Source organism: Andrographis paniculata, unplaced genomic scaffold (assembly GCF_009805555.1).
Source record: "Andrographis paniculata isolate CXL003 unplaced genomic scaffold, ASM980555v1 Contig70END, whole genome shotgun sequence".
NCBI classification, from domain to species: domain Eukaryota; kingdom Viridiplantae; phylum Streptophyta; class Magnoliopsida; order Lamiales; family Acanthaceae; genus Andrographis; species Andrographis paniculata.
This window is the reverse complement of record NW_026137607.1, coordinates 1,320,960-1,334,372: the sequence shown is the minus strand read 5'-3', so window position 1 is coordinate 1,334,372 and position 13,413 is coordinate 1,320,960. Positions and strand designations below refer to the sequence as shown.

General features: G+C 35.6%; 2 protein-coding genes and 1 non-coding gene across 3 annotated transcripts; 2 read left to right on the top strand and 1 right to left on the bottom strand.

The window, feature by feature from the left end:
* The first annotated feature begins 830 nt into the window (after nt 1-830).
* LOC127264354 (receptor protein kinase CLAVATA1-like) lies at nt 831-3,998 on the top strand. The gene is made up of 2 exons (XM_051293834.1): nt 831-3,390; nt 3,468-3,998. Exons 1-2 carry the CDS (start codon nt 831-833, stop codon nt 3,815-3,817), a joined length of 2,910 nt encoding a protein of 969 aa, XP_051149791.1. The 3' UTR covers nt 3,818-3,998.
* A 16-nt stretch (nt 3,999-4,014) lies between these two features.
* LOC127264421 (E3 ubiquitin-protein ligase CIP8-like) lies at nt 4,015-5,662 on the bottom strand. The gene has a single exon (XM_051293950.1). It carries the CDS (start codon nt 5,466-5,468, stop codon nt 4,326-4,328), a length of 1,143 nt encoding a protein of 380 aa, XP_051149907.1. The 5' UTR covers nt 5,469-5,662; the 3' UTR covers nt 4,015-4,325.
* A 179-nt stretch (nt 5,663-5,841) lies between these two features.
* On the top strand, nt 5,842-5,947 carry LOC127264607 (small nucleolar RNA Z279/snoR105/snoR108). The gene has a single exon (XR_007841790.1). It is a non-coding gene; the product is annotated as a small nucleolar RNA Z279/snoR105/snoR108 (small nucleolar RNA).
* Nucleotides 5,948-13,413: the final 7,466 nt, after the last annotated feature.

Sequence of the window (13,413 nt, the reverse complement as noted above, 5' to 3'; positions counted from 1 at the left end):
AATTTGTATATTATTTTTTTAAATTTATTTTTTAGTTTTTCTTTTTAAAATTATATTAATTGTAGATATAAAAAGTGATTTAAAATAATACAAAATTATATTAATTGTAGATATAAAAAGTGATTTAAAATAATACTCCACCCGTCTCATATCTATATATCAATTTGTTTTTTCTACGGAGTTGTACAAATATTAGAATTATACATAGTAGAAATAAAACTAAAAAGACTAAAGTATTGTATATATAAAAATAATAATTTATATAATATATTATAAATTAAAAACGTATTTGTAATGTTAGATAAATTGAAAGATGCGAAAGAATATATAAAATGAGAATAAAAATACTAGAACTGCAATTTTTAAAGTTAGAATGCATAAATAAAGTTCGGTTCGGTTGGGTCGAAGATAGCCTAAACAAACTTAAATACATTTCAAATCAAACGAATCCATTATTAATTAATTGGAAGTCCATTTGGCCCACCAGAGAAACAAAATAATCCAGTTGACTTTCAGTGTACAAAAAATCATACAGTCACAAGGACAGGTCAGCAGGTGTCCTTTAGGTCGAAGACAACACTCTTGTCATCCCTAATAATTCTTTCTCGGAAAAGTACAGAGAGTCGCGTTTCCAAACTAGCGCTTCTTTCTTATCTACCGTCACTCACGGCGTCGGCGTCCATGAGGTCTCTCTCTCACTTCATTTCTAACGGCGTTACAAAGCCGCCGTTACTCACGAAGACGACTCTGCAGAAAAACCTGTCAGGCTTACAGACAAACCTTTCCGCCATATCTACACCTCTTTCCGACCTTCGGTTTCCAAAGAAATCATGATCAGAGAATCCTGCCTGCACTTCGTCATCCTCACCGTCCTTTCTCAGATCGAATTTCGCAACGCATTCTCCGATCTTGATGTCCTGTTAAAGCTCAAGGTATCTCTAATCGGGCCGTCGGGCTCGGGCCTCCACGACTGGGCTCCGCCGCCGCCGTCGTCTTCTCCGGCACACTGCACTTTTTCCGGCGTCGGTTGTAATGCTGACGCACGCGTGACGTCACTGAACATCACTAATGTTCGACTCTTCGGCACTATTCCGCCGGAGATTGGGCTTCTGAACAAGCTCGTGAATCTCACGCTCGCCGGCGCTAATCTCACCGGACCTCTGCCGGAGGAGATTTTTAGCCTAACCTCGTTGAAGTACGTCGATCTCAGTTGGAATATGCTCAACGGCACTTTCCCGAACGACGTCGTTTCGAACCTAACCGAGCTGGAAGTTCTCGACGTGTACAACAACAATTTCGACGGGAGACTTCCGGCGAGGTTCGTGAAACTGAAGAAGCTCCGGATTCTTAACCTCGCCGGAAATTATTTCTCCGGCGAAATCCCCGGTATTTACTCCGAGTTCAAGAGCTTAACACATTTGGCTTTACAGGGGAACAGCCTGACAGGGAATATTCCGGCGGGCCTGGCCATGATTCCGAATCTTCAAGAGCTCTGTCTAGGGTATTACAACGCATTTTCCGGCGGGATTCCGCCGGAATTCGGGTCGATCGCCACGCTTCAGTTACTCGACCTGGCAATGTGCAATCTGACAGGCGAAATTCCGGCGAGCCTCGGCAATCTGAGGCACCTGCACAGCTTGTTTCTCCAGGTGAACAATCTGACAGGGCAAATTCCGGCGGAGCTGTCGGGTTTGCAGAGCTTGATGTCGCTGGATCTCTCCTTCAACAAGCTCACCGGAGTTATCCCTGGAAACTTTTCCGACCTGAAGAACCTGACGCTGATCAATTTATTCCAGAACAGATTCCAGGGTCCCCTCCCGGGCTTCATCGGGGATCTTCCCAATCTAGAAGTTCTACAGATATGGAACAACAATTTCACCCTGGAATTGCCGGAGAATCTCGGCCGGAACAGCCGCCTGAAGCAGCTCGACGCCGCCAGAAACCATCTGACCGGAACAATCCCGAGGGATTTATGCAAAGGAGGGAGATTGAAGACGTTGATCTTGATGAACAATTACTTCTACGGCGCGATCCCTGAGGAGCTCGGGAGGTGCAAATCCTTGACCCGTATCCGAATCAAGAACAACTTCCTCAACGGATCGATTCCAGCCGGATTCTTCGCGCTGCCATTGCTGGACATGTTCGAGCTGAACGACAATTACTTAACGGGTCATCTGCCGGAGGCAATATCAGCCAGAAAGCTCAGTAGTCTTGCCCTGTCCAACAATCGGATCGCTGGAAAGATTCCTCCGTCAATCGGGGATCTCCGTAGACTCGAAACCCTTTCTCTCGACGCAAACAAGCTGTCCGGGGAGATTCCTGGCCGGGTTTTCGGTATCGAGAAACTTGCGATGCTAAACTTGAGCGGCAACTTCTTGAGAGGTGAAATTCCTGCCTCCATTGCTCAAGGATCTCACTTGACAATAGTCGATCTAAGCCGGAACGATCTTCGCGGTTCGATACCATCGAACATTTCCCGATTACAGAACTTGAATGTCCTCAACCTGTCCGAAAACCAACTCGACGGCGTAATTCCAGGCGAAATCGGCCTGATGAAAAGCCTGACGGTGTTGGACCTTTCTTACAACGACTTCTCAGGAACTCGGCCGATGACGGGGCTGTTGAAAGACTTGGACGACCGATTCTTTACAGGGAATACGAAACTCTGTTTCCCTCGTAACTCATCTTGCCCGTCGGGTTCGGATTCATCACATGGATATCCTAAAAGCCGTACGTCGAAGATGGTGATCGTCGCAGTCTCGGCTGCCATTGCCTTCTTGACTGCACTCGGATTAACAATTATCTTCCGGAAAAGAAGGCTTAAAAAGTCGAGAGCCTGGAAACTTACCGCGTTCCAGAAGGTTGGCTTCAGCGCTGAGGACGTGATCGAATGCCTGAAAGAAGATAACATAATCGGGAAAGGAGGATCTGGGATCGTTTACAAAGGGTGTGTACCTAATGGAGACGAGATCGCGATAAAAAGAGTGATGAGCAGCCGCAGCAATCATGGCTTCACGGCGGAGATTCAGACACTCGGAAAAATCAGGCACCGGAACATCGTGAGACTCCTAGGACACGTGTCGAACAAGAATACGAACCTGCTGCTGTACGAATATATGTCGAATGGAAGCTTGGGGGAGATGCTGAGCAGCGCCAAAGGAACAAAGTTGCAGTGGGAATCACGGTACAGAATCGCGGTGGATGCCGCCAAAGGATTGAGTTATCTCCACCACGACTGCTCGCCTTCGATTATTCACCGGGACGTGAAACCGAACAACATTCTGCTCGATTCAAATTGCGAGGCTCATGTTGCTGATTTCGGGCTCGCCAAGTTCTGGCGTGACGAGTGCATGTCCACAATCGCCGGCTCCTACGGATACATTGCGCCAGGTTCGATTTCAATCCCTACTCTTATATTTTTCACTTCTTGCGACTTCAAGCTCAACCAAAGTTCCTGTAAAAATCAGAGTATGCGTACACGCTGAACGTCGATCAGAAGAGCGACGTGTACAGCTTCGGCGTGGTGTTGCTGGAACTGATCACGGGGCGAAAGCCGGTGGGGGAGTTTGGGGAGGGGGTGGATATAGTCAGGTGGGCGCGGAAGATTACGTCGGAGGAGGTGGCGGAGCTACGGCTGACAGACGATGCTGCAGTGGCTAAGGCTGTGGTGGATGCAAGGCTGACCGGATACCCTGCGACGAGCGTTGCGAACATGCTCAGGATTGCGATGATGTGTGTTGAGGATGAGAGCTCCGCACGCCCGAGTATGAAGGAAGTCGTCCAGATGCTCACCAATCCCTCGACCTTCAAGGCCTGATCAAACCAAAATTCGATGCTGCTTTCTTGAAATCGAAGATACAAAAGTCAGTTCTCGAAGATTATAAGTATGTAAATCGAACACCATGGATGACTTACAAGCTATAGTGTGGCAGTAATTCGTTAAACAATACCTGCAAACATTGTTCTTGGAACAAAAACAGCACAGTTCATGATCATGATCACAGAAAGTTTAGATTCAAATCATGAAGATATAACCTCAACTATTGCAATATTTGATACCCATAAAAGCAAAGAATGTGTAGTCGAACAAGTGCTGTTATTCTCTACATTCAGCAAGACACAAAGCACGATCAAGGAAATCATCAATGGCGGCTGCTAAACCATATCAAGCTAATTGCAAATCTTGTTATTTACAAATGACAAACTGTAATAATAACTAAACCACATAAATTCGAAAACTGCAATTTATAGTGATAACAAAGATGGCAAGGCAAAGGCAACTAAGATGGCAAAGGGTCTTTAGCCATGTACCGTTACAGGTCAGGTCACTCATTGCCGCCGCTGCGGCTGCCGGAGGAGGATCCGGTCCTTAGGGCCGCCGCGGCTGCGACTTTCGCCCTCATCTTTCTCTCTTCTTCGTACTCGGGATCATCTGTGGGCAATTCAAACCTACAAACAGGGCAAGAATTTCGTGTTCCCAACCAGGTGACTATACAATCAGTATGATAGCCATGGCCGCACGGCAAGCTCTTCCCGAGTTCTTGGCCGACTGTTACCATATCTTTGCAGATAGAACATATAATTGCATTATCCTCCTTGTCGATCATTAAATTGTCGAGTCCTTCGACGGCTGATTTTGCGGCCGGCGGTGCTCCGCGCCGAGCTCCGGTGTCAGTCTCGGCTAGGTTTTGCAGCAAGGCTTCGTATCCGGCAGCGTCGACGTAATCGCCTGGATTGCCGACGTAGGTATCGGAATCTGGAGACTGTAATCGGAGCTCGATGGAGTGGTCCTCCAGCCCCATCACAATTTCAGCCCAATCGAGAATTCTGTTGCGTCTGGTTGCAGTGCGCGAGGCGAAATCCCTAAGACGAAGACGAAGCACGTCACGTCGCCGCCTTCGCATTTCCTCCTCGTCGCGAGGCTCGATCACTTCGATTTCATCTTCGCTTTCATCGTCTTCGCCGTCGGATCTGTCGATTTCAGAGTTGCGCCGGCGGTTATCGGCCGCCTCCGCATCCTCTTCCTCTTCTTCCTGGTTGAGTACCTCCACTGAATGCTCGTCCTCGTCTTCGTCTTCGTCTTCGTCTTCGTCATCATCGTCGTTGTGCCAACCATCGATTTCGATGCGAAGGTAATCTCCGTCGGACGGATCAGAAGGTGGAGGAGGAGGAGGAGGAGGAGGAGGAGCGTCACCATCACGCGCCGCCTCGGAGATCAATCGAAGCACCTGGATGAACTGGTTTCCCAGAGAAACGTCGTCGTACCGATCGTCGACTGCTCCTTCCGGCGCGGGGATGGATTCCACGAAACCTGCCTTGCACTCGTAGCAGACGACGTCAGCGGCGAGGGTTTCAACGTCCACGTGCTTGTCGCATTGGTAGCACCAGTACTGCGACTGCTCGTGGCCCGAACCGGATCGGGAATGGGCTCGGGCCGGCGATCGATCGGGCTGAGAGGCATCCGCCATTACAACAGTGCTCGTACAATAATTCTGATTCGCGACGCGCAGAGAGACAGAGAGAGTAGGCGAAGAATTCCGTGCGAGAGTGACGAAGAAGAATTGAAGATCCAACTAATTTCTATTTTCCAATTTCTTTTATTCCCCGAAAAAATCTGAGCCGTCGGATGAGCGAGATCGCCTTCCCTACAAACCCTACAAGCCCATTTTCAACACTATAACCAAAGTCGCGTTTTAGTACTCCCACTTTTTAAAGTCGAAAACGTTTTTGTGCAAGTGTGAGTCCCACATCGGAAGAGGAAAAGCATATGGGGCGATGTTGGAAGTATAAATAGTGGGAAATGTGATTGCAAATGGTATGATCCTTCAGGCAAGTTTGAAGGGGATATGATGAGTGGTAAATGCTCGCAACAAAATATGCGAGATGGGTGCCCGCCTAAAGCCTGTTACGACATTGGGTCACTCTCATTTTAAACCAATCTGATCCCCTCATTTTTACGCTATTTTGGTTTTTGTTTTCAATTTTATTTTTTATTTTTTAATCTAGTTTTAGTTTCTGATTAAGTTTTTATTTTGTATTTCTATCAAATCATTAATTTTTTTTTTTATAATAAAATAATTACCAGATAAAAAAAATTTATGTTTTTAATTGATATAATTTTTTTAACTATATTTTTTTAATTATTATTTTTATTATATTATCAGTTGATTTTACATCTATAATATTATGTAATATTTATTTATAAATAATTAAATTGGGACTGTAAACTTAAACTCAAAATCAAACACATCTTTATTGATTCTTATAGAAATGTGGGCTATATATGCTAAGCTTCATGTGCTATTTTAGATATTTTACAAAATTAATTTATAAAATAACTCGGTTAATTATATAATATTATCTTGTATTTTAGTAAAAAATACACAAAATATCTTATATCGTGAAATTTCTTGTGTTAATGTAAAGTTTGTACGAAGACCTAAATTACGTAAGTTTTATACAAATAAAATCTTAAATAATTTTTTTGCATTAAATAAATAAATAAATAATTTATTAATCTTTCATTTTTATAATTTTTGAGACAAATTGTTGTGTGATTTTTATAAAATTTATAAAAGTAAATAATTAATCAATTATTTATTTATTTATTTTGTTCAAAAAAAATTATTTAAGATATTTTATGTTTTTTATTTGTATAAAACTTATGTAATTTAAGTCTTTATTTTGAAACAAACATCAATTTTGGACAATGAGGTGTTTCATGCAAACTTTCTATTAACACAAGGGGTTTCATGCAATAAATAAAATACAAAGTGTTTTGTGCATGTTTAATAAAATACAATGATGTGTTATATAATTTACTCAATAACTTAATAAATAAAATATTATTCTTTATGTGCTACTTAAAAGTTTTTTTTTAAAGAAATTTTATATTAGATTAAAAAATAATAATATTTTATTAATTATTAAAAATGTGTAAAATTTTTTGATATTTTTGTCATTTAATTTTATGTATAAAATAATTGTATATATAATAATATATTTATAATTTAAATAAAAATTATTTTAATATTAGTATATAATTATTTTTTATTAAAATAGGAAATGAATATTTAATAATTCCTTTATTTATTTCTTTTGTTTATTTTCTTTAAAGCTATTTAAGGGTGTGTTTCTTTGGGGAATTGGATTGGATTTACACTGTTCATTTAATTTTTTTTCCCCTTCCCTTCAAAACATCAAATCAAACACTTATTTTTTATTTTTATATTATACTAAAAATCAATTTTACATTCAAAACATCACATCAACACCTATTTATATCGCATCATACAACTATTCAAATTCAAAATTCTTCCTATTCAAATCCCAACTCAAAATCCAACCCCAAACAAAAGTGTATTTTTAAATATATCTAAATAAGTATACGAGGTTTGAATAATTTGTTTATTTATTTCTTTTGCTTATTTTTTAAAAGTTATTTAATTGTATTTTAAAAATATATTTAAATAAGTATATGGTGTTTGAATAATTCGTTTATTTATTTTCTATTAATTAATATTTGAATAAAATGCGTAATATCAAACTGAACTAAATAAATCTATTGTTATTGATGTAGATTTTTTAATTTCAATATAATTTATAAATATAGTAATCAAAAAATGTAATTGGTGCAGTCCGGAAGACTCCTTTGTGTTCAGCTTGATAACTGCTGCTTCTTTTCAATGTCTACAAAAGGAGTGACAAATTATTTTTTCAATCCACTTTACTTAAATTTTTTTTTTCTACAATTGTTTTACAAATCTATCATCTTTTTCCGCCACAATCGGTTTCCCGGAAAACAAAATAACTACTCCCCCCGTCCCGTTGAAAGGGTGACGTTTGTTTTTTCAGGTAAATTTTTGAATATTAGTATTATATTAGATTGTAGTTAAAAAGACAAAAATACCTTTATTAGTATTGTGTAATATAAAAGTAATGACATTTGTGTAATATATTGTAAGTTGAAAAGATATTTATTATATTAAGTAGGCAGTACAATTACTAAATTAGGAAATGGTAACCTTGTTTTGGGACGAACGAAAATGGAAAATGATAACCTTTCAATGGACGGAGTGAGTATTTTTTTAGACAGTTTTTGCCACATGCTTTTATTCTTTTTTATTTATAACAGCTAACTGAAGATAGATAGATTGACGAACTTGTTGTTAGAAATACTTAAATTTCTACCGAATGGTTTAAATATGAAATTTATATTGAAAGTAATCATGTTTAAATCAAATAAATTAGCGGAAGTAAATATTAAAAGAAAACAAGCCTCCAGCCCATTGGTAAATTTAAATATGTCGTTGAGATCTTTTTCTTCAAAGTAATACGAATGTTGGAATTTTGAGAAGATGTTGTCAAATCATGGAATTCCAGGAAGATGTTGTCAGATCCTGAACCTTAAGAAGATGGTGTATTATAATTTTTTTGAATAGATTTAGTAACCCGGATGTGAGAGTATTTATAATTAAAAAAAAAATCGTCCATCACGATTTTTCTTGTCCCTTCTCACATATATTTTGAATAATGAATTTAATGGAAAAAAAAAATAAACCACAATTTAAAATTAATTTAATTATACAAGATAGTCTAAAAATAATCAAAATTTAAATTTAATTAATTAATTAATTAAACTAACATTGTGACAAAGACAAACAACATCTGACACCTTTAAGAATATGGTGGCTTTGAAATGGTAGGGTTTAGGAGTATTCTTTTTTTTTTTTTTGGTAGAATATGTATTTAAATTTAATTAATTAATTAATTATACTCCCCTCTCACCTAGGTAATTTGGGCGCGTTACTATAAACATATGAATTTAGGTAAAATATGATTAGTAAGTAATTAAAAAATATATTAGTAAAAATAATTATAGATTAAGATAACTAAATACTTTAATTTAGATTACAAAAATTATAAAATTTAAATTTTAAAATGTAATTAAAATATATAATTATATATTTTTTTTAAAAAAAGGACAAATTATGTGGGAAGGATAAAAAAAATAGAAACAAATTATACGGGACAGAGAAAGTAATAGCGAATGACAAAAATAAATAATTTTATTCATATAAAAAATACTAATATAAATTTACATCCGTGTGTTTATTTTATGTAAGTATATATTTTTTTAATTTATATTTTATTAAAATAATTTACAATGCAGCGTAAAAAATGATGTTGCAGTCCCATAATTAGAATTTTGCCCCTCTAATGGAACGCCTTATCTAACATCATTTTTTGTGTTTGTTATAGTGTAATACTATTTTTGCTATTGCACTGTAGCAACACAATTACGGTGTCCTTTTAATTTTTAATTTTTTAATATTTTTTTAATTTTAACAAATTGCAAATTGATCCAGAGACAAATCTGTAATTCTATTATATTTAATTGTGTATATTTGTAGTTTTTATTATTTATTTAGTGATTTAAATTTCTTATAATTTATATTATTTTTTAAATATATTTAAATTTTATATTAAATAAATAGAATATTTGCAATAAATTCGAAGTAATTTTTTGAAAAAAAAATTATATATTTTGTTTGGGGTTTGGATTTTGAATTGGGATTTGAATAGTAAAAATTTTGAATTTGAATAGTTGTATGATGCGATATAAATAGGTGTTGATGTGATGTTTTGAATGTAAAATTGATTTTTAGATATAAATAGGTGTTGATGTGATGTTTTGAATGTAAAATTGATTTTTAGTATAATATAAAAAATGAAAAATAGGTGTTCGATTTGATGTTTTTGGGAAAAAAAAGGGGATGAATAGTGAAAATTAAATCCAATCCCCCGAACAAACACACAATAATATACTCCCTCCGTCCAGCTAGAAAGTATACATGTTTCTATTTTTGGACGTCCAATTACAAAGTAAACATTTCATTAAATACCTTATTTTTTTTCCACAAATACCCCTACTTTACATCACATCATTACTTTTACACCAAAAAGCAAGGGCAAAAATGTCATTACACTACTTTTAACTACCCACTATAATTAAAATACTATTATTTCTTAAACACCGCGCCAAAAGTAATTGTATACTTTTTTTTTTGTGGACGAAGGGAGTATAAATTATCCTATAAATATACATAAAATAAATATTTAAAATAAAATTTAATTCACCAATATAAACAAAAGTTAACATATTGATTTAATTAAAAACAATATAATACATAAAAATACAACAACAATATATTACAAAGAAGTGCAACAACATTTATTGAATTAAAAGAAAATATATTAAAAACACTAGCAATACTCACACTAAATAAAAAATAATCATTACAAACATAAATAAATACATAATGCGTAGTACGGACCTAAATCACCCCACTTCAACCAATGTCATCGAAGAATTGCAAGAACGAACAAGTCGAATTTAATTGATATTGTGTTGTTATTTTTCTTATGATCTCTTGTTGTTGATTATATATAATGTAGCATACGAATATTTGCGTCTGGAACAACATTAAGATCTATTGCCAAAATTCTATTCCCACATTGAAGCATTTTATATTCTAATGTTTGTTTTTCAATCTCATTATACTTGTTAATTTCTTCATATGATATTTTTAAAGTTTCGACAACTTTTGAGGTGTTGTTTATTATGGTTTGAACATCATAATGCAAGGTACCATCAACCTTTTTTTGTCATTTTAGATTTTTTATTCCCGTAGGACGTGTGTCTTATTGTGGAGTTTCGATGTCAGTATCCGTAAAATTGAACGAGGATCCTCCAACGTCACCCTCATCCTCTAGATGAATAGAAAATGAAGATAGTATAGGAGAATCGTTAGTTTGATGCTCCGACAACGATGAAACATGTGTTGCATTATATTTTCGAGTAATTTTTCTAGAAGACACACATTCGTTGTAATCTTTAAATTTTTCATATTTTTTTAATTGATTATAAACATGATCACATTTAAAATTGTCTTATTTTTTTCCGCAAACATTTGTCTAGCGTCTCGCAATTGGGAAAAAAAAAATATAGTTAGTCATACGAATTTATTAAAATTTTATAATAATAAATATTAAAGAGATACTTACTATATCCAATTCCGATGCTCCACTGCGATGCAAATTCTCGACTTTCTTTATATATGCAAGAAATTGTTTGATCTCTTTATGTAATTTTCTCATTCGAGTCTGCACTGATCGAAAACTACGGTCAACTCATTCTGCTTCCTCTTGTGCAATATAGGCTTTGGCCTTTTGTGTCCAAAACACGACAGACATTTGATCAGTGAATGTAATTGCATTTTGAGAAATTTCAAGAAATTTCTGAGTGAGTAACTGATCTTCAACGTGGGAATAACTAGTATAACGTTTAGAAGACATTTTTTTCCTTAAAATTTAGACAAATGTGGTGTATATTATATGAAACAAAACCCTTTATTTATAGGTGAATCATGATCAAACGAGAGCCATTAGATGCACCTAACACGATAGATTAAATGAGAGTAGTTCGATTCACCTACCATGATGGATTAAATGAAAGTCGTTCGATCTACCTAACACGAGTGATCAAACAAGAACCATTGGATTCACCTACCACGATGGATTAAATGAGAGACGTTTGATTCACCTACCACGATGGATTAAATGAGAGCCGTTCGATTCATCTATCACGATGGATGAAATGAGAGTCGTTCGATCTATAAAACACAACCGATCAAACGAGAGTCATTGGATTCACCTACCATAATAGATTAAATGAGAGCCGTCAATTCACCTATCACGATGAATCAAATGAGAGCCATTGGATCTACTTAACACTCCTTATACATCTTATATAAATTAGCATCTTTGTAGCATATATTACATACTTCAACCAAATATCAAAATTATCTAGTGTCAAAAATTAATTTCAACATGGGAGGGCCTTTGAATGTGGTTTCTCAAATTTCTTCTTCATCAGCATCTTCATCGGAATATGATGAAATCGGCCAACACATCCTGGAAAATACTCAGGAGTGTGCGAAGGTAGTCATCTCAGCTATCGAGCGAAATAATATTTGGTTTGATCGTTTTTTCAATTCACAATAGCCAACTCATCAAGGGTCTGTGCCAAGTCATAAAGTTGTTAATCGTAATCGTGAAGAAACTGCTCGTAATTTATTTAACGATTACTTTGCACCTAACCCAGTATTTGATGAACGAACCTTTCGCCGACGTTTTCGAATGTCTCGAAGTTTGTTTTTTCGTATTGTTGATGAAGTTAAACAATATAATTCATATTTTCAACAACAATATGATGGACTTGGTCGTCCTGGATTGTCGCCTTATCAAAAAGCAACAATTGTATTTTACATGCTAGCATATGGTATAACAGCAAATGCAACTGACAAATATGTTAAAATAGGCGAATCAAAGGTCATTGAAAGTGTAAAAAGAGTTTGTCGTGCCGTGGTGGAAGTTTTTTCTGAACAATATCTTAGATCACCAAATGCTAATGATATTGCGAGACTACTTCAAATTGACGAATCTCGTGCTTTTTCAGGTATTTTTGGTAGTTTAGATTGTATACATTAATAATGAAAAAATTGTCCAACTGCCTGGAAATATACATATGTAGGTCGAAGCGGTTCACCAACTATTATTCTAGAAGTAGTGGCGGATTATGATATTTGGATCTGACATGCATATTTCTGTTTACTAGAAACCAACAATGACATCAACCTTCTGGAGAATTCACATTTATTTTCATATTTCACTAGTGGAATTTCTTCTCTAGTAAGCTATGTTATCCGTGGGAAACAATATAATACTGGTTATTATTTAGCTGATGATATTTATCCGAAGTTGTCAATAATTGTGCAAACTATTCATGATCCACGAGGTTCAAAGAAGAAATTTTTTGCACAAAAACATAAGTCGTGTAGAAAATATGTTGAACGTGTATTTGGTGTTTTACAGTTGCATTTGGGGATAATTGTTGGACCTTGCCGTTTTTGGAAAAAAAAAAAATTTGCATGATAAAATGACTACTTGTATTATCATGCATAATATGGTAATAGAATAGGAACAAGATCTCAATGCTTCAATAATTGAACAGGTTGAAACACCGCCTATTGAAATTGAGTTGGGAAGAGGTCAACATGCTCAACGTGAAAGATTTTTTCAACAATACAAACAACTTATAGATAAAGAGAAGCTCACATATCACTTTGTAATATTATGATTGAACATATATGAGAGTAATATAGTCATTCGGATAATTAATCGTCTATGTAATTTTCATATTTAATGTAGTATTTTGTTTTAATTTAGCATTGTATAATTTTCGTATTTAATGTAATATTTGTTTTAATTTAGCATTTGTTTTTATTTTTTTGTATTTAATATTATATTTGTTTGTTTTTGTATTTAATTTGTAAAAATTATTATCTTCAA